The 27,172-nt window shown below is 42.7% G+C and overlaps 1 protein-coding gene across 8 annotated transcripts in view; it reads left to right on the top strand.

Moving 5' to 3' along the window:
• LOC115130445 (supervillin-like) overlaps nucleotides 1-27,172 on the top strand; it is a 135,764-nt gene that overhangs the window by 64,022 nt on the left and 44,570 nt on the right. For 7 of the 8 annotated variants that reach the window (XM_065019565.1, XM_065019563.1, XM_065019562.1 and 4 more), the window contains 7 exons: nucleotides 5,441-5,505; nucleotides 5,805-5,941; nucleotides 7,366-7,513; nucleotides 7,703-7,882; nucleotides 8,538-9,129; nucleotides 13,885-14,110; nucleotides 23,759-23,891. In XM_065019565.1, coding sequence (XP_064875637.1) covers nucleotides 5,441-5,505; nucleotides 5,805-5,941; nucleotides 7,366-7,513; nucleotides 7,703-7,882; nucleotides 8,538-9,129; nucleotides 13,885-14,110; nucleotides 23,759-23,891 — 1,481 coding nt within the window. The remainder of the gene's footprint in view (nucleotides 1-5,440; nucleotides 5,506-5,804; nucleotides 5,942-7,365; nucleotides 7,514-7,702; nucleotides 7,883-8,537; nucleotides 9,130-13,884; nucleotides 14,111-23,758; nucleotides 23,892-27,172) is intronic. The other variant, XM_065019564.1, reaches the window with a different exon arrangement.

The raw sequence follows: 27,172 nt of genomic DNA, 5'->3' as shown, positions 1-27,172 counted from the left end.
ATTGAACCGCTCTCCTTGAAGTTCTTGATGATCCGATAAATGGTTGATTTAGGTGCAATCTTACTGGCAGCAATATCCTTGCCTGTGAAGCCATTTATGTGCAAAGCAATGATGACGGCACGTGTTTCCTTGCAGGTAACCATGGTTGACGGAGGAAGAACAATGATTCCAAGCACCACCCTCCTTTTGAAGCTTCCAGTCTGTTATTCGTACTCAATCAGCATGACAGAGTGATCTCCAGCTTTGTCCTTGTCAACACTCACACCTGTGTTAACGAGAGAATCACTGACATGATGTCAACTGGTCCTTTTGTGGCAGGGCTGAAATGCAGTGGTAATGCTTTTTGGGGATTCAGTTCATTTGCATGGCAAAGGGAGACTTTGAAATGAATTACAATGAATCTGATCACTCTTCATAACATTCTGGAGTATATGCAAGTTGCCATCATACAAACTGAGGCAGCAGACTTTGTGAAAATTAATATTTGTGTCATTCTCAACTGTACGTAACACAGCTACGGTTCTATAGAGCAGAGCACTATACATCCATCTGGTTCCTATAATTACACACACTCACACATGGTTAATACCCACCCTCAGTTAGTCAGTCAGCAGTGTAGCGCAGCGTCAGCCAAAAGGGGATGCTTCCATAGTGATGTCCTGTGGTATTTCTCTTTTGTGTCCAAAATGGCACCCTATTCCCTTTTATAGTGCACTACTTTTGACCAAAGCCCTGTTGGCCCTGGTCAAAGGTGCCATTCCCTGTAACCCTCTCAGATCACACCTGTATGCAGTGTTTCCCCTAGGAATGTTTTCGGCAGGGTTTGCGCTGGGGGGAGGTCTGGTGGTGCTAGTTGTTCTCATACTTCCAGTTATTGAACATTAAATACAGAAATCTAATTCACATTACAGCTGTGAGTCTTTCTGGTTGTCTCTAAGAGCTTTCCACACCTGGATTGTGCAACATTTGCCCATTTTTATTGTTTTGAAATTTCTTTAAGCTCTGTCATTGATTGTTATTCATTACTAGACAGCCATGTTCAGGTCTTGCCATAGATTTTCAAGTAGATTTAAGTGAAAACTGTAGCTTGGCCACTCAGGAACATTTACTTTTTGGTAAGCAACTCCAGTGTAGAATGGCCTTGTGTTTTAGATCATTGTCCTGCTGAAAGGTATATTCATCTCCCAGTGTCTGGTAGAAAGGATTCTGCCTCTCTAGTTCCAATCCATTTATTTTGTATCTAGAAAAACTCCCCATTTCTTAAGGATTACTAGCTTACCCTTTATTTTCAGGACAAAAAGTGAATTGCTTTGCCGATTATTTTATTTTAGTGCAATTTTTGGGAATATTTGTATTCTGTTCAAGCGTCCTTCTTTTCACTCTGTCAATTAGGTGCTGGGTATACCGGTACTGGGTAGATCTGGGCTCAAATCAAGTTTACATACACATGGTTAGCAGATGTTATTGTGAGTGTGCTTCTAGATCCGACAGTTAGCAGATGTTATTGTGAATGTGCTTCTAGATCCGACAGTTAGCAGATGTTATTGTGAGTGTGCTTCTAGATCTGACAGTTAACAGATGTTATTGTGAATGTGCTTCTAGATCCGACAGTTAGCAGATGTTATTGTGAGTGTGCTTCTAGATCCGACAGTTAGCAGATTTTATTGTGAGTGTGCTTCTAGATCCGACAGTTAGCAGATGTTATTGTGAGTGTGCTTCTAGATCTGACAGTTAACAGATGTTATTGTGAATGTGCTTCTAGATCCGACAGTTAGCAGATGTTATTGTGAGTGTGCTTCTAGATCCGACAGTTAGCAGATGTTATTGTGAGTGTGCTTCTAGATCTGACAGTTAGCAGATGTTATTGTGAAATGCTAGTGCTTCTAGATCCGACAGTACATCAGTGTCTATCAGGTAATATCTAACAATTCCACAACAAAACGTAATATTTAACAATTCCACAACGAAACCTGATATACACAATCTAGTAAAGGAATGGGATAAGAATATATAAATATAACATTTGTAAATGAGCAGTGACAGAGCGGCTAAGATGCAATAGATACTATAGAATAGATAGTGTAGGATACAGTATATACATATGAAATAAGTAATGCGAGATATGTAAATATTCTGAAAGTGGCATTATTAAAGTGACTAGTGTTCCATTTTATTAAAGTGGCCAATGATATCAAGTCGGTAGGGAGGCAGCCGCCTCTCGGTGCTAGTGATGGCTGTTTAACAATCTGATGGCCTTGATATAGAAGCTGCTTTTCAATCTCTCTATCCCAGCTTTGATACACCTGTACTGACCTCGCCTTCTGGATGGAAGCAGGGTGAACAGGCAGTGGCTTGGGTGGTTATTGTCCTTGATTATCTTTTTATGTGACATCGGGTGTTGTAGGTGTCCTGGAGGGCAGGTAGTTTGCCCCTGGTGATGCGTTGTGCAGACCGCACCAACCTCTGGAGAGCACTGTGGTTGTTGCCGTACCAGGCGGTGATACAGCCTGACGGGATGCTCTTAATTGTGCACCTGTAAAAGTTAGAGGGTTTTTGCAGACAAGCCACACTTTTTTTCACCCTCCTGAGGTTGAAAAGGCGCTATTGCGCCTTCTTCACCACACTGCCTGTGTGTGTGGACCATTTCAGTTTGTCGGTGATATGTATGTACACTGAGGAACATAAAACTTTCCGTGCTCCCTTTGCTGTTTCCTGAAGTCCACAATAATTTATTTTGTTTTGCTGACATTGAGTGAGAGGTTATTTTCCTGACACCATACTCCCTTACGGAGGGGATAACTACACTGTTTGTATTCGGCCATATTCCCAGTTGCCTTGCCATAATTAAAGGTTTTAATAGTCACAGTGGGTACAACATCTCATATACACTTCCTTATAAACTCGCTCACCGAGTCAGCGTATACGTCAATATTGTTCTCTGAGGCTACCTAGAACATATTCCAGCAATCTTGAAGTGTGGAATCCGATTGGTCAGACCAGCGTTGGATAGACCTAAGCACGGGCGCTTCCTGTTTTAGTGGCTGCCTATAGGAGGTGAGCAACAAGATGGAGTCAGATTTGCCAAAAGGAGGGCGGGGGAGGGCCTTGTATGCATCGCGGAAGTTAGAGTAGCAATGGTCGAGCGTGTTACTCGCCCGTGTACTGCAAACAATAGGCTGATAGAATTTAGGTAGCTTTGTTCTCAAATTAGCTTTGTTAAAATTCCCAGCTACAATAAATGCAGCCTCAGGATATAAGGTTTCCAGTTTGAAGTTCCTTGATGGTCGTATTGGTATCCACTTGCGAGGGGGTATACAGCTCTGACAATAACCGATGAGAGTTATCTTGGGAGATAATTCAGTCGGCGTTTGATTGTGTGGAATTCTAGGTCAGGTGAACAAAAGGACATGAGTTCCTGTATGTTGTTACAATTAAACCATGGGTCGTTAATCTTGAAACATACACCTCCGTCCTTCTTCTTACCGGAGATGTTTATTCCTGTCGGCACGATGCACTGAAAATCCCGTTGGCTGTACTGACTCTGACAGCATGTCCCAAGCTGGCCATGTTTCTGTGAAACAGAGTATGTTACAATCCCGGATATCTCTTTGGAAAGCAACTCTTGCCCTGATTTTGTCGAGTTTGTTAACTAGGGACTGGATATTAGCGAGTAATATACTTGGAAGCGGTGTGCGCGCATCCGAAGCCTCACTGGAAGACCGCTCCAGCACCCTCCTCCGGTGTCGTTGTTTTCGGTAGGCCTCTGGAATCCGTTCAAATGCCCTGGAGATGGAGGAGATGATTGTGGACTTCAGGAAACAGCAGAGGGAACACCCCCCTATCCACATCGATGGATCAGTAGTGGAGAGGGTAGCAAGTTTTAAGTTCCTCGGCATACACATCACAGACAAACTGAATTGGTCCACTCACACTGACAGCGTCGTGAAGAAGGCGCAGCAGCGCCTCTTCAACCTCAGGAGGCTGAAGAAATTCGGCTTGTCACCAAAAGCACTCACAAACTTCTACAGATGCACAATCGAGAGCATCCTGGCGGGCTGTATCACCGCCTGGTACGGCAACTGCTCCGCCCTCAACCGTAAGGCTCTCCAGAGGGTAGTGAGGTCTGCACAACGCATCACCGGGGGCAAACTACCTGCCCTCCAGGACACCTACACCACCCGATGTTACAGGAAGGCCATAAAGATCATCAAGGACATCAACCACCCAAACCACTGCCTGTTCACCCGCTATCATCCAGAAGGCGAGGTCAGTACAGGTGCATCAAAGCTGGGACCGAGAGACTGAAAAACAGCTTCTATCTCAAGGCCATCAGACTGTTAAACAGCAATCACTAACATTGAGTGGCTGCTGCCAACACACTGTCATTGACACTGACCCAACTCCAGCCACTTTAATAATGGGAATTGATGGGAAATGATGTAAATATATCACTAGCCACTTTAAACAATGCTACCTTATATAATGTTACTTACCCTACACTATTCATCTCATATGCATATGTATATACTGTACTCTAGATCATCGACTGCATTCTTATGTCACTAGCCACTTTAACTATGCCACTTTGTTTACTTTGTCTACATACTCATCTCATATGTATATACTGTACTCGATACCATCTACTGTATGCTGCTCTGTACCATCACTCATTCATATATCCTTATGTACATATTCCTTATCCCCTTACACTGTGTATAAGACAGTAGTTTTGGAATTGTTAGTTAGATTACTTGTTGGTTATCACTGCATGGTCGGAACTAGAAGCACAAGCATTTCGCTACACTCGCATTAACATCTGCTAACCATGTGTATGTGACAAATAACATTTGATTTGATTTGATTTGATTTGGAGGTGCAGTATTGTGTGTAGGCCAGTGACAGAAAATCTACATTAAATCCATTTTAAAATCGGGATGTAACACAACAAAATGTGAAAAAAGTAAAGGGGTGTGAACTTTCTGAAGGCACTTTATATAAAACAAATGGTGGGCCACTGCTGCTGAATTAATATAGGGGAAACACTGTATGTCTGGCTCTGTCTCCCAGACACACTGCAGTCACTCACACCACATGGAAGTCTCGCTTGTCTTTGTTCTATAGACATTACAGATGGTGACCATCATGATGATTATAAACCTTTGGCCTGTAGTACTTCACAGCACAAGCTGTGAGATCTAACTCAAATTGCAGCCATTGGACTGGCATTTAGTACTTACTTCACTACCGGTGGAACACACTAAGTAGGTTTTAAAAGATTCAAGCATGCTGTTTTATTATGGGAATTGGTTTTCAAGATTCTCAGACTCTCGCTCTATTTGAGACACTTGGAATTTTCCTTGTGATATTAATCTTGCTCTCTCTCTCTTCCTTCCCCTCTTGCTCCCTTTTTTTGCCTATCTCTCCGTCTCTCTCTCTCTAGCCGATGAAGAGAAATTGGATGAGCGGGCCAAGCTGAGTGTTGCAGCCAAGCGTTCTCTCTTCAGGGTACGCACCAATGTGTCGGAGGAAACACCGTACACCTGGCGACCTGGTCAGCGTGCACTTCGCCCTGGCCCAGCGTCGTCCCCAACCCGGATGACGCTGGGCCAATTGTGCGTCGCCCCATGGGCCTCCTGTTCGCGGCCGGCTGCCTTGGCTCAAACCCAGAATCTCTGGTGCCTTAGAGGCCCTCTCTTAATCTTTTCTATTGAAGTATCAATCTATTCCCTTAATACGGAGTTTGAGCTTTGAATTGGTTTGAAAACATGGAAGATGACTCTGGTCTCCCTGCATGGCCTCCCCAGGAGTTGGAGAGGAACACGGATGGGGGCTCCCCAAAACCCCCATCACGGAACGTGGCCATGGAGAGGCGACTGAGACGCACCCAGGACCGCTCCCATACCCAGCCAGTCACTACTGAGGAGGTGGTCATTGCTGCCACGTAAGTCCCAACTATACCTTCCTCTCCATTCCTCCATCTGCTGTTACCTTTCTGCCTTGCGTCATTTTGCCTTAAAACAGTCACACAGGTTTGACTCTTCAAGGGCTTGACACTGAAACATAGTAAGGATCCACTGAAACTTATAAACACTTAACACAATATAAACCGTTTATAGCAGCTTATAAACACTCCATTTACATTATACTCACTATTCTATTGTGAAGTGAACTACCTTAATTTAAAGCTGGAATCCTTTAGCGGTCAAACTTTCACAGCCATATTACAACAACAATTATGTTTCTTCAAACAACTGTTTTTTTTTTACCCCATCTGACCTAATTTGCTCATCATAGCACGTGCAATAGACCAGAGTATATACTACAATTTGGATTCTAGATTTTAATATCAATGCTGAATGCAAAAAGTCTGTTTCAAAACTTAACAATAACAAATGCGCCTGAGTCACCCAGTGGCTCTCTTTCACCTTTCTACAGATCTCCGCTTTAAAGGGGAATTCCATTCAAAAGAATCATCTGGATCTCCTCTTCTCCTTCTCCCATCTCTCTTCCTGCGGTCACCTCTGTCTCTATATGACTCGGTCTCTGTCCCCTCTGTGTCACCCTATGTCTCTGCGACTCTCGATACCGTCACTGTGAAGTGTATACGGCGTGAGCACGCTTCCCTAGCCCCACTCTAGTCAGCAGCAAACTGACACCATACAGGTACACAGGCACGGAAGTGAGCACACCCGTGTAGCATTAGCAGCCTATGGGAGTTTAGGGGTTATCCTAACCCAGAAACAAACCTAATTAGCCTGCTCCCAAATCTGTTTGTGCCGTCTTGCTAACTCCTATGGTGAGAGTTGGCAAGACGGCACAAACGGATCTGGTACCAGGCTATAACCTAACCACAATAGCTACAGTACACTGGTTGAATGTATCGTTGGTTGTTTACTGGCTCCATCATGACGGAGATATTGTTGAAGGAAGCTGACTAGCATTTGGTCCAAACAGAGCGTTTGTCTGTGTGTAATTATATTAACCTTTGCTGAAATTTCAACCATCAATCTGTTCTCACAAGGTCAGGAGGGGTGTTTGGCACCCCCTTGTGTATTTTGAGAGAACAACTTGCATGTAAAATCTGTTGCACATATTACTCTATTTTCCCTTTTCTCTACACGTTATGATGTTACACCATTGTCAATTTTGTGGTATCCAGGATCTCATGGAGCATAGAAATTGTGCTTTGTCAACCGGTCATTACAATGATACTGTATTTGTCCATATTTTATAGGCTATGCACTGGACTGTACACCCTTTCTGTCTGTGTAGCATGGCCCTGGCCTTCATGAACTAGCCTGCCTTCCTGTTCATTTTCTCCCCCCCCCCCCCATCTCCCTATCTGTGTGTAATTCCTCCTCCCAGCCTGCATGCGTCCTCACAGGAGAGTGCTGCAGCCAGGGAGCAGGCCAGACAGACCCATAATGCACCAGAGGTCCAGAGAGCGGCCCAGCGGACGTCCTCCAAGCTCCTCCAGACTTCTTCTCCTGAGGAGAACCAGGCCCAGAATCATGTATGTTTTCATGAATGATGCGTATTGTTTTAATATTTTTATAATCTGGTGTATGTATCATCATCAGTATGCCATCCTATTCTGCCTTCCAGCCAGAACGTACACTTTTTAAAAGTTTGTGTTTTCTCTTCGATGGTTTGTAATGCACTGTATCGGCCATGTGTCAAGTAAATCAATTCAAAAACCCAGCAGGGCCAGGGGGACGCAGAGCCGGATCTGTCCACCTTAAGCTTGGCAGAGAAGATGGCTCTGTTCAACAGGCTGGCCCAGCCAGCCACCAGGGTGATCCGCACCAGGCCGGACAGCAGGGGGCGCAGGGCGAACGCCCGTTACCAGACCCAGCCCATCACCCTGGGAGACCTGGAGCAGGTAGGGATAAACATCAGAGAAATTGTCTGGTTTTTTTCTCCGTTGAAAAGTGACGTTTGTGGGTCAGTCCTAAATGAATGGACGATTGTGTCAATGTCTACTGATTCAGTGTTATTATTAGAGCATGATTCTGTGAATAGAGCGGGAGGGAGAGTGTGTGTGTGTGTGGCTGAACTAATCCTTTGCTTCACAGACTGTTGCAGCAGCTGCGTCACATTCATAAGTGCACACCGTAGCAAGACGTTTCGTAACCAAAAACATAAATAAGTCACTACATTTTTGGGGTCAGTTTGCTTGTTTGGTGCCCATTGAATATGACTCTGGACTCATTGTGCTTTGTGGTTGTCAGGGGGTGGGCCGTGATTGGCTAGGCAAACTGCAGTCCTTTTGATCCACACAGGAAGTGCTCAGCCTGTGATTAGTCAGCTTTATCCTGAGTTCCATTGTCTGTTGGTTAGCCTGCTGCCTCACTATTACTGGGCAGACGGGCTCATCTGCTGAGGGAACTTCAGCAGACTTTGTTCAGCAGACTTTCTCCCCTCTAGCTGAATTGTTTTCTCTCTCTGCCTCTAACATCCCGCGCTCTTGTCTCTCATCCCACTCTCTTGTCTCTCTCTTCTCTCTCTCTCGCTCTCCCCCTTTTCCCTCGACCCAGATCCATAACGGGGCCAAGTTGGGCCAGCTATTCTCATCTGCCCTCAGACCTGGGGCCACGGTCGCCACAGACCACGCAGGGGACATCCACTTAGCCACTGGGGGCGGGGGTAGCCCAGCAGAGGCACCCAACCCTGGGTACTACGAAAGGTCCATCCCCCACCACCCTAGCCCTCCCACCCAGATCACAGAACCCTCCAATGCCGTCTGGAGGTCTGTGCCTGGCCCCCACCACCAAGCCTCTCTGGATCTCCAAGCGCACCAGACTGACTCAACCACCATCCTCCCCCAGGGAGAGGAGGCCGATCTGTGGGGAGGGAAGAGAAATTTGCCCTCTCCGGAGGGAGGTGTCAGAAAGGTCCCCATGCCTCAGGCCTGGTCTGGTGAGAGGGAGTGGGAGGAGGAGCAGCGTTTGGCCAGGATGGGTGGTGGTGAGGGTGTGGAGCCCCAGCGTGTGTTGAAGGGGACAGAGAGTGGTGGTGGTGGTCTCCACCAGGACCACAGGCAGCACCAGGAGCAGAGGGGCTATCTGAGACAGTCATCATTAGACCTCCAGGACCCAGACGGACACAGATCAAAGGTCATCAGCACTGGTAAGCAGAAGCTATTCTGAAAATATAGTTTACCAAGCTACCAACTACTTCACACTGGAATAAGTAAGCTACACTGTAGCTGCTCTTAAGAAAAATATAGTGATAAATGATCATATTGAAATGTCATGGAGTACAAATTGCAAGAACAGATCACTCTGCAGTCAGATGTTAATAGAATGTGTAGTTTAGCCTATTAAACACACAAACTATGTTTCAAGTTAGTATTCTGGCAGGTCTGGTGCCAACAAAGAAAGGAAAATCTTGCACACCCATATTATTGTTTATTTTTGCAGAACAAGTAGTGTGTAGTTCCAGTAGTTGGCTACATCGCTACATAGCAACAACAACAAAAAGTAATTAACTACTGAAAACACCAACAAGATTGAAGTTTAGTTCTACTACCAACAAAAATGTAGTTAAATGACATGTAGTTCACTACTCCCCAGCAATACTGGTAAGACAAGCTTCCAGGGGCTGTGGTCTGACAGGGGGAAGGAGGGAGGAAGGGTGGTCTTTTCTGTTAGTCTTTCACTTTCTCTCACTCTGCCTCTTTCGCTCATGCTTTAAAAAGTCCACATCAAATTCTTAAAAATTCTCCACTCTCTCTCTCTCTCACGCTTGCTCACACACACACATACAGTTGAAGTCGGAAGTTTACATACACCTTAGCCAAATACATTTAAACTCAGTTTTTCACAAATCCTGACATTTAATCAGAGTAAAAATTCCCTGTCTTAGGTCAGTTAGGATCACCACTTTATTTTAAGAATGTTATATGTCAGAATAATAGTAGAGAGAATGATATATTTCAGCTCTTATTTCTTTCATCACATTCCCAGTGGGTCTGACGTTTACATACACTCAATTAGTATTTGGTAATATTGCCTTTAAATTGTTGAACTGGGGTCAAATGGTTCGGGTAGCCTTCCACAAGCTTCCCACAATTAGCTGGGTGAATTTTGGCCCATTCCTCCTGACAGAGCTGGTGTAACGGAATCAGGTTTGTAGGCCTCCTTGCTCGCACACGCTTTTTCAGTTCTGCCCACAAATTTTCTATGGGATTGAGGTCAGGGCTTTGTGATGGTCATTCCAATACCTTGACTTTGTTGTCCTGAAGCCATTTTACCACAACTTTGGAAGTATGCTTGGGGTCATTGTCCATTTGGAAGACCCATTTGCGACCAAGCTTTAACTTCCTGACTGATGTCTTGAGATGTTGCTTCAATATATCCACATAATTCTCCTTCCTCACGATGCCATCTATTTTGTGAAGTGCACCAGTCCCTCCTGCAGTAAAGCACCCCCACAACAAGATGTTGCCACCCCCGTGCTTGACGGTTGGGATGTGTTCTTCGGCTTGCAAGCCTCCCCTTTTTCCTCCAAACATAATGATGGTCATTTATGGCCAATCATTTATATTTTTGTTTCATCAGACCAGAGGACATTTCTCCAAAAAGTACAACCTTTGTCCCCATGTGAAGTTGCAAACCATAGTCTGGCTATTTTATGGAGGTTTTTGAGCAGTGGCGTCTTCCTTGCTGAGGGGCCTTTCACTTTATGTCGATGTAGGACTCGTTTTACTGTGGATATAGATCTTTTTGTACCTGGTTTCCAGCATCTTCACAAGGTCCTTTGCTGTTCTGGGATTGTTTTGCACTTTTCGCACCAAAGTACGTCAATCTCTAGGAGACAGAACGCTTCTCCTTCCTGAGCGGTATGACGGCTGCTTGGTCCCATGGTGTTTATACTTGCGTATTATTGTTTGTACAGATGAACGTGGTACCTTCAGGTGTTTGGAAATTGCTCCCATGGATGAACCAGATTAGTGGAAGTCTACAATTTCCTTTTCCGAGGTCTTGGCTGATTTCTTTTGATTTTCCCATGATGTCACATAAAGAGGCAATGAGTTTGAAGGTAGGCCTTGAAATACATTTGCAGGCACACCTCCAATTGTCTCAAATTATGTCAATTATCCTATCAGAATCTTCTAAAGCCATGACATCTTTTTTCTGGAATTTTCCAAGCTGTTTAAAGGCTCAGGCAACTTAGTGTATGTAATCTTCTGAAAATTACTTCTGTCATGCACAAAGTAGATGTCTTAAACCGACTTGCCAAAACTATAGTTTGTTAACAAGACATTTGTGGAGGGGTTGAAAATCGATGACTCCAGTCTAAGTGTATGTAAACTTTCGACTTCAACTGTACATGCATACATACAGTGCCTTCAGGAAGTATTCACACCCTTTAACTTTTTCCATTTTGTTATATTAAAAGGTGGGATTAAATTATTAATAATTATTATTAATTATTAAGAATAATTATAACATTTGTAAACAAATATATCTTGATTAAAAAGGTATTCAACCCCCTGAGAGTACATGTTTGAATCATCTTTGGCAGCGATTACAGCTGTGAGCCTTTCTTGGGTAAGTCTCTTTATGAGCTTTCCACACCTGGATTCTGCAACATTGGCCCATTTTATTAATTTCTAAATTCTGCAAATCTGTCAAGTTGGTTGTTGATCATTGCTAGGAAACCATTGTCATGTCTTGCCATAGATTTTCAAGCAGATTTAAGTTAAAACTGTAACACGGCCACTCGGGAACATTCACTGTCTTTGTAAGCAACTCCTGTGTAGATTCGGCCTTTCGTTTTAGGTTATAGTCCAGCTGAAAGCTGAATTCATCTCCCAGTGACTGGTGGAAAGCAGACTGAGACAGGTTTTCCTCTAAGATTTTGCCTGTGTTTACCTCCACTCTGTTTATTTTTTATCTGTAAGAATTCCCCAGTCCTTAACTATTACAAGCGTACCCATAACATGATGCTTGAAAATATGGAGAGTGGTACTCAGTAATGTGTTGTATTGGATTTTCCCCAAACATAACACTTTGTATTCAGGACAAAAAGTGAATTCCTTTGCCACATTATTTTTGCAGTATTACTCGAGTGCCTTGTTGCAACAGATTCATGTTTTTGAATATTTTTTATTCTGTACAGGCTTCCTTCTTTTCACTCTGTCAATTAGGTTAGTATTGTGGAGTAACTACAATGTTGTTGATGCATCCTCAGCTTTTCTCTTATCACAGCCATTAAAACTCGAACTGTTTTAAAGTCACCATTGGCCTCAAGGTGAAATCCTTGAACGGTTTCCTTCCTCTCCGAGTTAGGAAGAGCGCCTGTATCTGTGTAGTGACTGGGTGTATTGATACACCAGTGTAAATGCTAACTTCACCATGCTCAAAGAGATATTCAATGTCTGCTTTTTATTTTATTTTATTTTTTACCCATTTACCAATAGGTGCCCTTCTTTGTGACAATCTCCCTGGTCTTTGTGGTTGAATCTGTGTTTGAAATTTAGGGACCTTACAAATAATTTGTGTGGTACAGAGATGAGGTAGTCATAAACAATTATAATTATTGCACACAGAGTGAGTCCATTCAACTTATTTTGTGACTTGTTAAGCAAATGTTTACTCCTTAACGTAGTTAGGCTTCCCATAACACAGAGGTTGAATAGTTATTGACTCAATACATTTTTAGCTTAATTTGTTAAAAAAAATACAAAAATAAAAATCCACTTTGACATTATGGGGTATTGTGTATAGGCCAGCTACAAAATCTAAATGTAATCCATTTTAAATTCAGACTGTAACACAACAAAACTTCAAAAGGTCAAAGAGTGTGAGGGAGGAAGGGTTGTTTCAGTCTCTGGACTTAAACCCCATTGAAAACATATGGTTTGAATTGAAGAGGGCAATCCATAATCACAAACGAATGAGGCAAATGAGGCAAATGCATGAGGCAAATGTTGGTTTCTCCAGATCAAGGATCTGGAAAGATTCTCTACAGAGTAATGGTCTAACATCTCTCCCAACGTGCTCTCCAATCTCATTGTTTTTTGAAAGAAGCTCGCTGTCTTTATCCTCGTAATGGGAGAGTATTGAAAACAGGGGTGCCAATCATTTTAACCCCAATGTTTTTTAGATTTGTTTTTATGACTTCTACACAATCTATTTCTCTGAGCAATTGTATTAGTATAATTTTCAGCATAAAATATACCTCAGTATTTGTTTTATTTATTTTATACAGTCTTTTTTGCTCCTCTTTATCAATGGTGCCAATAATTCTGATCATCGCTTGGCTGTGTGTTTGTGGGAGAGTTATGAAATTATTTCCGATGCCGACCATCTGACAGATCACATTAGCTCAATCAAATTCATTTATTTCCCCCTTGGTACTCCCACTATGGCTCCTGTTGTAAATGAAATCCAGGTAGACTACTCGCAAAAAACATCAACATCAACATTGCCAATACTACGTACCGCACAGTGTAAACTTAAGTGTTAAGTGCAGATATACCAGAGATGCTGTATCTCTCATCAAAAAAACTTCCTATAAATTATGTTCACACGCAGTGTCTGTGGTTTTCAAGCTTTCCCTTATTTGACAATTCACTGTGGGCGCAGACTCTAGCAAACTCTCCCCTGTTTTGTCTTGTCAGTCTGTATCAGCGTTTGGCTTTTCTCGCAGCTTGTTAGGGCACTGACCAGCCGAGAGCGAGAGACTCGTTCTTATGGTGTGGCTTCTGTAGAGGGAGGTTCGCTGTACACAACTAGAAGAGCAACAGGGCGGAGGGTTTTAACACTGTGAGAGTGTTCCGCTTTTCTACAGCTGTTTTAGAGATTTTTGATAAGTGTGTTTGCAAACATGATTGTGCTAGGGGAGCTCTACTAACGCCTTCCTGTGTGTGTGCAGAGCTGCCAGACTCTAGTGTGTCATCATCGAGAGCAGCAGAGCAGCTAAGGAGTGCATCTCTCTCTCCACACACACTGCTGCCTCAGGCTCGGGAGCTGGGCGGGGCGGACACACACACGGACGGCAGCAGTGGTCTGGGACACACACACAGCCTGGTCCAGTCTGAGCAAGAGGACATAGAGCTCTCAGAAGCCATGTCGGCTAGACAGATGTCCATCAAAGACAGGTGAGTTCCTTTTCTTTTTCTTATCAAAGAAACCCTGGTTGATTAGGGAAAGTCTTTTGTATCTAGGCTGTTGTCTCTAGACAGCATGTTTTGCTCACCATCCTCCGGTTTCCCATTTCACAGGCATTAAACTCTATTTTAAAGTCACCTTTGGTCTCATGGTGAAATCCCTAAGCAGTTTCCTTCCTCTCCGGCAACTATGTTAGGATGGGCGCCTGTATCTTTGTAGTGACTGGGTGTAGTGATACATGATCCTAAGTGTAATGAATCATTTTTGGCAAGGCAGTTTTGGTCATTCTTTGTACAGTATGTGTGTGAGTATATGACATTCTCTGAATCATTGTCTGATTGGGCTGTTTTTGAATGCAGTGTAGTCCTGTTTGTTTCAGTCTGTCAGACGGGACAGCAACAGACACATGCGTTATTTGAATTGTTGTTGACTCCTGTTGGATATTGGCACCGACTCAGTCAGTATGTTTACGCTTGTGGACTTTTTGATCTGTATGAGGTCAAAATGATAAGATGTAGTGTTTTATTTTCTTGTCCTTATATTAGTATGTTCGAGAGAGATGGGAGAGAGTTAGAGACTTACCTTGACTCTCATTGTAGAATGTAGGTTGCAAGACCGATGGAAGGAAAGAGCGAGAGAGAAAGCGAGGCAGCACTGGGTGCGTTTTGATGTGAGTTAAAGGGATTTGTTTTGGGCGGTAGGTCGGGTTGGTTGGTTAGAGCTGTGAGCACCCAAGGAGGAAGACCGCAGTGATGGTTGGCAGAAGAGGGAGAGAGAGCTGCTCAGCTCTAACCCCATCCCTCATCTCTCTGATAAGGAGGAAATTATACTGAACAAAAATATAAACGCAACATGCAATAAATTCCTAGATTTTACTGAGTTGCAGTTCATATAAGGAAATCAGAAATAAATTCATTAGGACCTAATCTATGGATTTCACATGAATTGGAAAACAGACCTAAATCTATTTGCCACAGATATTTTTTTTAAACGGTAGGGGTGTGCATCAGAAAGACCGTATCTGGAGAAACCAACATTTGCCTCATGCAGCGCGGTTGTTGATTGTGGATTGTGGAATGTTGACCCACTCCTCTTCAATGTCTGTGCGATGTTGCTGGATATTGGCGGGAACTGGAACATGCTTTCGAACACATCAATCCAGAGCATGGATGAGCAATGGGTGACATGTCTGAGTATGCAGACCATGGAAGAACTGGGACATTTTATTATTATTGCATTTTTGGGGGGCGGGGATAGATCCGCTTTAATATTGCAAATAGATTGTGGCTTCTATCAATGTAATTGTCTGCATCATTTCCAATCCCCCATATATATACACTACCGTTCAAAGGTTTTGGGTCATTTAGAAATGTCCTTGTTTTTTAAAGAAAAGCACATTTTTTGTCCATTTTAAAATAACATCAAATTGATCAGAAATACAGTGTAGACATTGTTAGAAAACCATTTTGCAATTATGTTAGCACAGCTGAAAACGGTTGTGTTGATTTAAAGAAGCACTGCACTAGTTGAGTATCTGGAGCGTCAGCATTTGTGGGTTCGATTACAGGCTCGAATTGGCAAGAAACAAATAACTTTCTTCGGAAAAACGTCAGTCTATTCTTGTTCTGAGAAATGAATGCTATTCCATAGAAAGTGGAGTGGGAGGCCCCGGTGCACAACTGAGCAAGAGGACAAGTACATTAGTGTCTAGTTTGAGAAACAAACACCTCACAAGTCCTCAAATGGCAGCTTCATTAAATAGTACTCACAAAACACCAGTCTCAACGTCAACAGTGAAGAGGCAACTCCGGGATGCTGGCATCTAGGCAGAGTTGCAATGAAAAAGCCATATCTCCGACTGGCCAATAAAAAGAAAAGATTAAGATGGGCCAAAGAACACAGACACTCTGCCTAGAAGGCCAGCATCCCGGAGTCGCCTCTTCACTGTTGACGTGGAGACTGGTGAATACTATTTAATGAAGCTGCCAGTTGAGGACTTGTGAGACATCTGTTTCTCAAACTAGACACTGTAATGTACTTGTCCTCTTGCTCAGTGGTGCACCGGGGCCTCCCACTCTTTCTATTCTGGTTAGAGCCAGTTTGTGCTGTTCTGTGAAGGGAGTAGTACACCGAGTTGAATGAGATCTTCAGTTTCTTGGCAATTTCTCACATGGAATAGCCTTCATTTCTCAAAACAAGAATAGTCTGATGAGTTTCTGGACATTTTGAGCCTGTAATCGAACCCAACAATGCTGATGCTCCAGATACTGAACTAGTCTAAAGAAGGCCAGTTTTATTGCTTCTTTAATCAGAATAACTAACATAATTGCAAAAGGGTTTTCTAATGATAAATTAGCCTTTTAAATTATAAACTTGGATTCGCTAACACAACGTGCTATTGGAACACAGGAGTGATGGTTGCTGATAATGGGCCTCTGTACACCTATGTAGATAATTACAACATTAGAAATTACACTGTATTTCTGATAAATGTGATCTTATTTTAATGGACAGAAAATGTGATTTTCTTTAAAAAAACAAGGACATTTCTAAGTGAACCCAAACTTTTGAACGGTAATGTGTATAAACTCAGGGGGAAAAAAATGTCCTCTCACTGTCAACTGCATTTATTTTCAGCAAACTTAACATGTGTAAATATCTGTATGAACATATCAAGATTCAACAAATGAGACATAAACTGAATAAGTTCCACGAACATGTGACTAACAGAAATGTAATAATATGTCCCTGAACAAAAGGGGGGTAAAAATCAAAAGTAACAGTGAGTATCTTTTGTGGCCACCAGCTGCATTAAGTACTGCAGTACTGCAATTCTTGCTGTGAGATGTTACCCCACTCTTCCACCAAGGAACCTCCAAGTTCCCGGACATTTCTGGGGCTAGCCCTAGCCCTCACCCGCCGATCCAACTGGTCCCAGTAGTGCTCAATGGGATTGAGATACGGGCTCTTTGCTGGCCATGGCAGAACACTGACATTCCTGTCTTGCAGGAAATCACGCACAGAACGAGCAGTATGGCTGGTGGCATTGTTATGCTGGAGGATCATGTCAGGATGAGCCTGCAGGAAGTGTACCACATGAGGGAGGAGGATGTCTTCCCAGTAACGCACAGCATTGAGATTTCCTGCAATGACGACAAGCCCAGTCCGATGATGCTGTGACACGCCGCCCCAGACCATGACGGACCCTTCACCTCCAAATCGATCCTGCTCCAGAGTACAGGTCTCGGTGTAACGCTCATTCCTTCGACGATAAACGTGAATCTGACCATCACCCCCGATGAGACCAAACCGCGACTCGTCAGTGAAGAGCACTTTTTGCCAGTCCTGTCTGATCCAGTGACGGTGGGTTTGTATCCATAGGCGACGTTGTTGCCGGTGACGTCTGGTAAGGACCTGCCTTTCAACAGGCCTACAAGCCCTCAGTCCAGCCTCTCTCAGCCTATTGCGGACAGTTTGAGCACTGATGGAGGAATTGTGCCTTCCTGGTGTAACTCTGGCAGTTGTTGTTGCCATCCTGTACCTGTCTCGCAGGTTTGATATTTAGATGTACCGATCCTGTGCAGGTATTGTTACACGTGGTCTGCCACTGCGAGGACGATCAGCTGTCCATCCTGTCTCCCTGTAGCAATGTCTTAGGGGTCTCACAGTACAGACATTGCAATTTATTGCCCTGGCAACATCTGCAGTCCTCATGCCTCCTTGCAGCATGCCTAAGGAACGTTCACGCAGATGAGCAGGGACCCTGGGCATCTTTGTTTTGGTGTTTTTCAGAGTCAGTAGAAAGGCCTCTTTAGTGTCCTAAGTTTTCATAACTGTGACCTTAATTGCTTACCGTCTGTAAGCTGTTAGTGTCTTAACGACCGTTCCACAGGTGCATGTTCATTAATTGTTTATGGTACATTGAATAAGCATGGGAACCAGTGTTTAAACCCTTTACAATGAATATCTGTGAAGTTATTTGTATTTTTATGAATTATCTTTGAAAGACAGGGTCCTCTAAAGGGACTTTTTGCTGAGTTTGCTTTTATATATTATTACATTTTATATATTATTTTAAATTCAGTGCCTTCAGAAAGAATTCTAAACCCTTAACTTTTTCCACATTTTGTAACGTTACAGCCTTATTCTAAAATGTATTAAATTATTGTTTTCCTAAATCTAAACACAATACCCCGTAATGACAAAGCAAAAATAGGTTTTTAGAAATGTTTGAGAATTAGAAAATGTAAGATCACGTTTACATAAAAATTCAGACCCTTTACTCAGCACTTTGTTGAAGCACCTTTGGCAGCGATTACAGCATCATGTCTTCTTGGGTATGGCGCTACAAGCTTGGCACACCTATATTTAGAGATTCCCTCCCATTCTTCTCTGCAGATCATCTCAAGCGCTGTCAGGTTGGATGGGGAGCATTGCTGCACAGCTATTTCCAGGTCTCTCCAGAGATGTTCGATTGGGTACATGTCCGGGCTCTGCCTGGGCCGCTCAAGGACATTCAGAGACTTTTCCCGAGGCCACTCCTGTGTTGTCTTGACTGTGTTTTTAGGGTTGTTGTCCTGTTGGAAGGTGAACCGTCGCCCCAGTTTGAGGTCCTGAGCACTCTGGAGCAGGTTTTCATCAAGGATCGCTCTGTACTTTATTCCATTCATCTTTGCCTCAATCGTGACTACCATCCCAGTCCCTGCCGCTGAAAAACCTCCCCACAGCATGATGCTGCCACCACCACTATGCTTCACCGTAGGGATGGTGCCAGGTTTCCTCCAGACGTGATGCTTGGCATTCATCATGGTCTGAGAGTCTTTAGGTGCCTTTTGTAAAATTCCAAGCGGTCCTTTTACAGAGGAGTGTCTTCCGTCTAGCCACTCTATCATGAAGGCCTAACTGTTTGAGTGATGCAGAGATGGTTGTCCTTCTGGACAACTTCTCCCATTTCCATAGAGTGACTTTGGAGCTCTGTCAGAGTGAGCATCGGTTTCTTGTTCACCTCCCTGACCAATGCTGACCAAACTGAGCAATCCCTTGATTGAGGACTTGATTGAGGACTTGTGAGCATCGGGTTCTTGTTCACCTCCCTGACCATCCCTGACCAAACTGAGCAATCCCTTGATTGCTCAGTTTGGCCTGGTGGCCAGCTCTAGGAAGTGTCTTGGTGGTTTCAAACTTCTTCCATTTAAGAATGGAGGCCGCTGTGTTCTTAGGGACCTTTTAATAATGCAATAATAATATAATATAGATCTGTGCACAATCCTGTCTCGGAGTCCTATGGACAATTCCTTCGACCTCTTGACTTGGTTTTATGCTCTGACATGCACTGTCAACTGTGGGAACTTTATATAGACAGGTAGAGTTGAAGTCGGAAGTTTACATACTCTTAGGTTGGAGTCATTAGAACTTGTTTTTAAACACCTCCACAAATTAATTTCAACAAACTATAGTTTTGGCAAGTCGATTAGGGCATCAGTTATTTTCCAACAATTGTTTAGACAGATTATTTCACTTATAGTTCACTGTACCGCAATTCCAGTGGGTCAGTAGTTAACAATTGACAGCTAGTTAACTACTATAACTAGCTGTCAATTGTAGTCAGTGTTGTTTTGTCATGTTCTGTAGCAAATGGGGAATGCAGAATATGTGGAGTCGTGATTTTTAAATCTAGTTCGAGGAACAGGAATGTTTCCGATCCATCAGTATTACAGACCGGTGATGGTTTTGCTCATCCAATCAATTAGATAAGCATGTTTCTATCTGTTCCCCATGTCAACAAGCCGGCCATTGATTGGCTTTTAAATTGATTGGTGACATAATGGAACAACATTTGCTTCCAACGACTAGCAAAAGCTGTGTGTGTCTGTGTGTTTCTGTCACGGAAGCGTGTCAATCCACCTCGTCCTTTCAAAACTCTGTCTGTGTGTGCGTGTGCAAAATTGAGTTTGTCCTCTTGAATCATCCATGAAGTGCATCATTGTACGCCCACTCATTTGGGACATAGGGGTGTTTTTGAGAGGAACAGAGGGGTACCACTGACCCAGGCTTTATGACCACTATGTCCTGTCTCCTACTAGGGATGTGTCCCAAATGGCACCCCATCCCCTATATAGTGCACACATTTTGACCAGAGCCCTATGCGCCAGGCTTAATCTGTGTCCGTGAAACCGCCCCATTATGACTTTGACTATGATCTGGATTCATGTGATTCTGCTTACAGTAGAATGTCTGCCTTCAAGTTAAAGTTTTGTCAGATGCACAGATACAGTGAAATGCTTAACTTGTAACAGTGCAGTAATCAATATTAATATACTATAATAAATAATTTACGTAAATATATAATACAGGAAACATAAGAAATAATACGGGAAGCTATATACAGTATGTTATTTTCGGCGGGCGATTAGGAGAAAGAGACTGGTAGCAGGATAAATAATAATAGTAAACAGTATGGCAACAGCATAAGGTGGGTTGGTGTGTGAGGGTGTTAGTGTGTGTGCAGAGTGCCAGTGTAGGCGTGATAGGCAGATAAACATGTAAATGAGGCTGAAAAGTGACTGGAAAAAGGAGTATATATAGAATTATAATATATACAGTGCCTTCAGAAAGTATACACACCACTTGCCTTTTTCCACATTTTGTTGTGTTACAGCCTGAATAACAAATGGATTATATTGAGATTATGTCACTGGCCTACACACAATACCCCATAATGTCAAAGTGGAATTATTTTTTTCGAAATTTTTACAATGTAATTAAAGATGAAAAGCTGAAATGTCTTGGCTCAATAAGTATTCAACCCCTTTGCTATGGCACGGCTAAAAAAAAGTTCACGAGTAAGAGGTAACAAAAAAAAGCATGTTGAAGTTATTAATTACATTTTGAATGGTGTATCGACACACCCGACGCACACAGGCGTCCTTCCTAACTTGCTGGAGAGGAAGGAAACCGCTCAGGGATTTCACCATGAGGCCAATGGTGACTTTAAAACAGTTACTCAGTTTAATGGCTGTGATAGGAGAAAGTTGAGGATGTATCAACAACATTGTAGTTACTCTACAATACTAGCCTAATTGACAGAGTGAAAAGAAGGAAGCCTGTACAGATGACATCCAAAACATGCATCCTGTTTGCAACAAGGCACTGAAGTAATGTGGCAAAGCAATAACTTTTTGTCCTGATGACAAAGTTTTATGTTTGGGGCAAATCCAATACAACCCATTACTGAGTACCACTCTCCAAATTTTCATGCACAGTGGTGGCAGCATCATGCTATGGGTATGCTTGTAATCGTTAAGGACTGGGGAGTTTTTCAGGAAAGAAAAATGTACTGAATGTAGCTAAGCACAGGCAAAATCCTAGAGGAAAACTTGGCTCAGTTTACTTTCCACCAGACACTGCGAGATGAATTCACCTTTCAGCTGGACAATAACCTAAAACAAAAGGCCGAATCTACACAGGAGTTGCTTACAAATAAAGCAGTGAATGTTCCTGAGTGGCCGAGTTACCGTTTTGACGTAAATCTACTTGAAAATCTTTGGCAAGACCTGAAAATGGTTGTCTAGCAATGATCAACAACCAATTTAACGGAGCTTGAAGAATTAAAATAATAATAATGGGCAAATGCTGCACAATCCAGGTGTGGAAAGCACTTGAAAGACTCACGGCTGTTATCGCTGCCAAAGGTGCTTCTAAAAAGTATTGAGTCAGGGGTGTGAATATTTATGTATGTAAATGAGATTTTTTTTCTGTATTTCATATTCGACACGTTTTCATTTGATCATTATGGGCTATTGAGTTGTCGACGTATACATGCGAACAGGACTAATAGTGAGCAGTACCAGGATAAATAGATACTGATGGCAGTAGATCATGGCAATCAATGAACAAAATCGTAGTGGTAATAATCCATAATGATTTTAGTAGCAGCGTAGGTGTGAGGATGAACAGTAGGAGTTAGACATTTCACAGTTTTAGGGGGTTATAGCTTTGCTTTTACTTGTCAGCACTATGTAGTATATTTAAAGGTTACAGTATGTGCCCATTTGTAGCTTCATTTAATTTGCTGACTACAGTATTTCTACCTACACAACATGGCCAAATGTATGTGGACACCTGCTCATTTCATTCCAAAATCATGGGCGTTAATATGGAGTTGGTCCCCCCTTTGCTGCTATAACATCCTCCACTGGGAAGGCTTTCCACTAGATGTTAGAACATCTCTGCGGGGACTTCCATTCAGGCACAAGCATTCGTGATGTCGGGCACTGATGTTGGGCGATTTGGCCTGGCTCCCAGGTGGCATTCCAATTCATCCCAAAGGTGGCATCCGCCAAACCCAGATTCAGCCATCGGACTACCAAATGGCAAAGCGTGATTTTATCACTCCAGAGGATGTGTTTCCACTGTTTGGGTTCAATGGCGGCGAGCTTTACACAACTCCAGCCAATGCTTGGCATTGCACATGGTGATCTTAAGCTTGTGTGCGTGCGGCTGCTTGGCAATGGAAACCCATTTCATGAAGCTCCCGACAAACAGTTCTTGTGCTGATGTTGCTTCCAGAGACAGTTTGGAACTCGGTAGAGTGTTGCAACACATGACAGCACTCTGCAGTCCCATTCTGTGAGCTTGTGTGCCCTACCACTTTTCCACTTAGACACTTCTACTTCACAATAGCAGCACTTAGAGTTGACCAGGGCAGCTCTAACAGGGCAGAAATTTGACAAACTGACTTGTTGGAAAGGTGGCATCCCATGACAGTGCCACATTGGAAGTCACTAAGTTCTTCAGTAAGGCCATTCTACTGCCAATGTCTGTCTATGGAAATTACATGGCTGTGTGCTCAATGTTATACACCTGTCAGGGTGTGGCTGAAATAGCCAAATCCACTCATTTGAAGGTTTGTCTATATACTTTTGGCCATGTAGTGTATGAAGTCTATATAATATCTCCATTGCCAATGGTACAATTTACTATTTACTTTGATGATGATTATAAGAAGAAACTCCTTCAGCTCTTCCTCTGGTAGAGATTTGAAATGAAGCTAAATCAAACATTGGCAGCAGACTCCCAACTCGGGTTCCATCCTGACTGACCGTCACCATCAGTGTGTGTAGCTATGGTCCAGATCCATGGCTGAGGCTGACGCTGTGCCCGTGGTCTGACCTGCTCTATTTATTCTCAGCTCTGTTCTGTGCGCCTGTGTCCCAAATGGCACTCTATTCCATATATAGCGCTCTACTTTTGATTGTGTTACTGGTCAAAGTAGTTCACTATATAGGGAATAGGTTGCCATTTCACACTTTTGGAGGATACGCACTAAACCCAAACATGGAGTCGTTTAAGCATCCAGACCTTCCCGGCGCTCTGATTGGCTCCCTTGTAGAATAGGAACAAGATTCCAAATTCTAAACAATGGACCTAGTCTAGGTTCTGACTTTATGACTGAGCTGAGACCATAGGGGGAATGGTTTATCATCCATCTCTCACAGCTCGTTGTTATTGATCCAATTTACCTTTTATTGGACAGGTGGCTCAAACAATCCACTGTATTACGTGTGTCTTTGTGTTATACAACCATGGCCACTTGGCAGAACCAAGACTGACATCTCCCCCCCCCCCCTCCCCCCCAGGCTGGCCCTGTTGAAGAAGAGTGGCGAGGAGGACTGGAGGAACAGGATTAATCGGAAGCAGGATGTGGTGAAGGTGGCAGTGTCAGAACGTCACGCTCAGCTATGGGAGGTGGAGCAGAGCTTCAAGAAGAAGGTAACCTGACTCACTACTGTATATACTCTACGGTACGCTCCTTTATCAACAGAAAACTATACCCCTACTAAAGACTTTTCACAAGCACATGGTTAAAGTATTTTGGCCGACACTTTTATGTAATGAAAGAGTCAATCTGGCAGTTAAGGCATATTTTGGGGGGAAATCACAAACACCTTAATTTGCTTTCTACTTTTCCAATCAAGGAATCCCAAAAGGGGAAATTGTAAGAACACTTGCCTGAATGAATGAATCCTTTTGCCATGTGCAGATGTTCTTCTTTCAGCTATCGCCTTTACACACCTTTAACTGGTATCAATGAACCATAAATAAAGTAAAATTGTTGGTTTAATATGAACTCGTTGTAAATTCATATCAAGACACAGTTGTGGATATCTCTAAACAGAGGGGTTGTGTATTGTCATCGATATTGTGTGGGTGTGTCTGTATGTCTTTTCCTTTTCATCTCAGTCATGTTAGAATCACTTATAAAGCATGCTTCTTATCATGCTTATAAGCTTATTGAGGCCAGAATTGCTGTGCATATCTTAAACTGCACTTACACTCAAATATGATAGTCATTGGTGGTTATTTTGATTTTGGAAACGAGTAGTAGGCCTATATCAGTAGTACTGTATTTACACTGTTTTACCATATTCTGTAAGCCATTTAGACAAGGAACTTAGGCTCACCATGTGTGTATTCTGAAGACATTGTACAGTAGTTTTCAAGTAAATGTAATACTAAGAAGACCAGATTAAGGTTGGCATCATTTCCTTAAATCCGGTATTCTGGTCAAGATAACTTCCTGAGCAGTATCAGGAATTGGATTAATTGATATCACATATCCGTTGTGGTTTTGCACATTTATTTGGCAGGCATGAAGTGTAGGATGTGAATCTAATGCATGTTTGTTGTCATTTCTGTATCTTGTCTTTAGCCTACAATAACCAATGCATGTTCTATGTCATTTCTCCTATTCTATCTATTTGTCTTCCTTCTGTTTGCGTGTATTTCTTACATTCAAAATAAACCTTTTATTTCAAATTTCTGCGTGCGCACTGTAGTTATGTTTGCGTGAGGGTTTGGTGGTGTGGGGAGATTTTTTACACTTTACCTCTCTGTTTAGAACTATTCACAACCTCGCCTATTCTGTCCTATCACCGAAGCAGAAATACCATGTTTTGTTTTGGCTCACCAATCCTATTTTTTTCCCGTTGCTTTGGTCAGTTTTTATTTTTATTTTTTCACAGTACGGGTGTAATTGACATAACTGAATGAAAACATTCCTCAGTGTTCCACGTGGTAACCTCTGCCGAGTCGCCAACAACTGGATGTTCCGGTTTCAGGGGAAATGAAAAGAGAGCCTGTGACTCGACTTCCGCTTTCGGCGACACTCCCTCTTAACTCCTCCTCCACATTTACCGGATTGGTGGAACAGTGCAGAAGAGAAACTCCCCTGACAGTAAATTTTTTTCTCTCTCGTCAAGACCAGTATATAGGGGAATTTGTTTTAGGCGTTTCTTTTACGCCTGCTATGATAGATTACACATGCGATGACAGCTGCCATTTATCAAGTTATGACAGCCTCTGAAGATTTTGCGATAAACTTGATTTCCTTTCCCCCTCGTGAAACCAAAAGGAGGCTGTTGTCAGGCCTGAGTCGTCTGTATTTATCATGCGTCTTATAGTAGGAGTGCTCTTTTAGAGTAAGTTTTCCCTTTAAATCATAATGAACAAGATTACACGGGGGTGGGTCTGACCTGAGGTCGACACTCCTACTCTGAGACTCTTTATGAATATGGGCCCTGATCTTTTAACTCTGTAGAGTAAGATAAGAACAGTGAGGAAACTAAATGTATAGGATCAAAGCATAAAAGAGAAGAGCAGTGAATCAACTGAAATACTCCCGTCTTAGGGCTTCAAATGAGGTCAAGGATGGATGTTTTTGTTTTAACCTCCCATTCAGCTTGACCAGGAGGCTCAATCAAAACCATGTCCCTCTGACGTCAAAGGAGATATACTGTAGCCTACAGTACAATAGGAATTAGAAATCAGGAAAGGCAACCCCTTTATGAGATTATTTTCTAGGACGTCATTGTCCATGCTTATTCATTTTAAGATTTTGAACTACACTGAATCATTGCTTAAAATGTTAAAGGTACAGCTCACAGCAACTTCAGGGACTGGTGATCCGAAAAACATAGTTTAAATCAGGGGTTCCCAACCTAAGGGTCATCGCCCCCCATATGGTGTATGTGTATGCGTCTTGATTTGATAGATTGAGAATGTGTCTCTGATAGGTGACAATTGATCGAATCACTTTCTCTAAAAGAGTATGTGTCATTTAATTTTTAAAAAAGTATTCATATAAGTGATCATAAAATATTTGGTAGTGAAATAACGTTTGGGGAAATCAGCTCTAAACTTTTCTTCGTCTTCGAACCTAAAAGATGTAATTAAACTTGTTAAACCACGTAAAATTGCAGGAAATGAGCTTAATTTTCCTAGGTCCCTTAAATTAAAAAATTAAAAATAAAGCTGGTGTTTTGTATTTAATATAGGGGGAGGGAAGGATTGGGAACCCCTGGTTTAAATGACACCTGACAAGAATATAGTTTGTATTTCAAAGTCAACATCTCAATAGTCAGTTAAGGTTTATAGGGTGCTGAGATAGAGGTTGATGTTTTAGCTTAGCCTCAGCCAATCGGATGACAACTTAGTCTACAGACACCACTTGTCCTTTTTCTCCTGGTTGTCCTTCTTTAGGAAGAAGGGATGCTGATTAATGAGTTGGCTGTGTCTGATCAGCTCTGGGTAAGACCAGTGTGTTATAGCGGGGAACCGAACACATACCCTGGTGTGTTGTTGGTATGGTGTTTTATACACAGTAGTATTGATGCTTGAGGGGGTAAGGCACTAATGACAGGGGTGTGGTCTCTTTTTTTTTTACATAGGGTTGCAAAATTCCGGTAACTTTACCAGGTTTTCCAGAAATCCTGTTTGGAGGATTCCTGTATTTATTCTTCCCACCTGATTTGGGAAATCTTCCAACTTGGATTTCTTGAAAAACCTGGGAATTTGGATTAAGTGTCCAGAAATGTGCAACCCTATCAATGTTTTAATTTATTACCATGGTGATGGTGTGTTGTCATATTGACCTGGTCAAATTCAGTCCTGCTGCTTATCAGATGTCGTTAATGTGGTTGTTGCTGTAGCTTCAAGTCTCAAGGCTTTTTGTGTAAAGTGGTGATGGCATGGGTTTGCATCCCAAATAGCCC

This window comes from Oncorhynchus nerka, linkage group LG6 (assembly GCF_034236695.1).
Source record: "Oncorhynchus nerka isolate Pitt River linkage group LG6, Oner_Uvic_2.0, whole genome shotgun sequence".
NCBI classification, from domain to species: domain Eukaryota; kingdom Metazoa; phylum Chordata; class Actinopteri; order Salmoniformes; family Salmonidae; genus Oncorhynchus; species Oncorhynchus nerka.
Note: the sequence above shows the minus strand (reverse complement) of the source record. Positions and strands in the feature narration are given on the sequence as shown.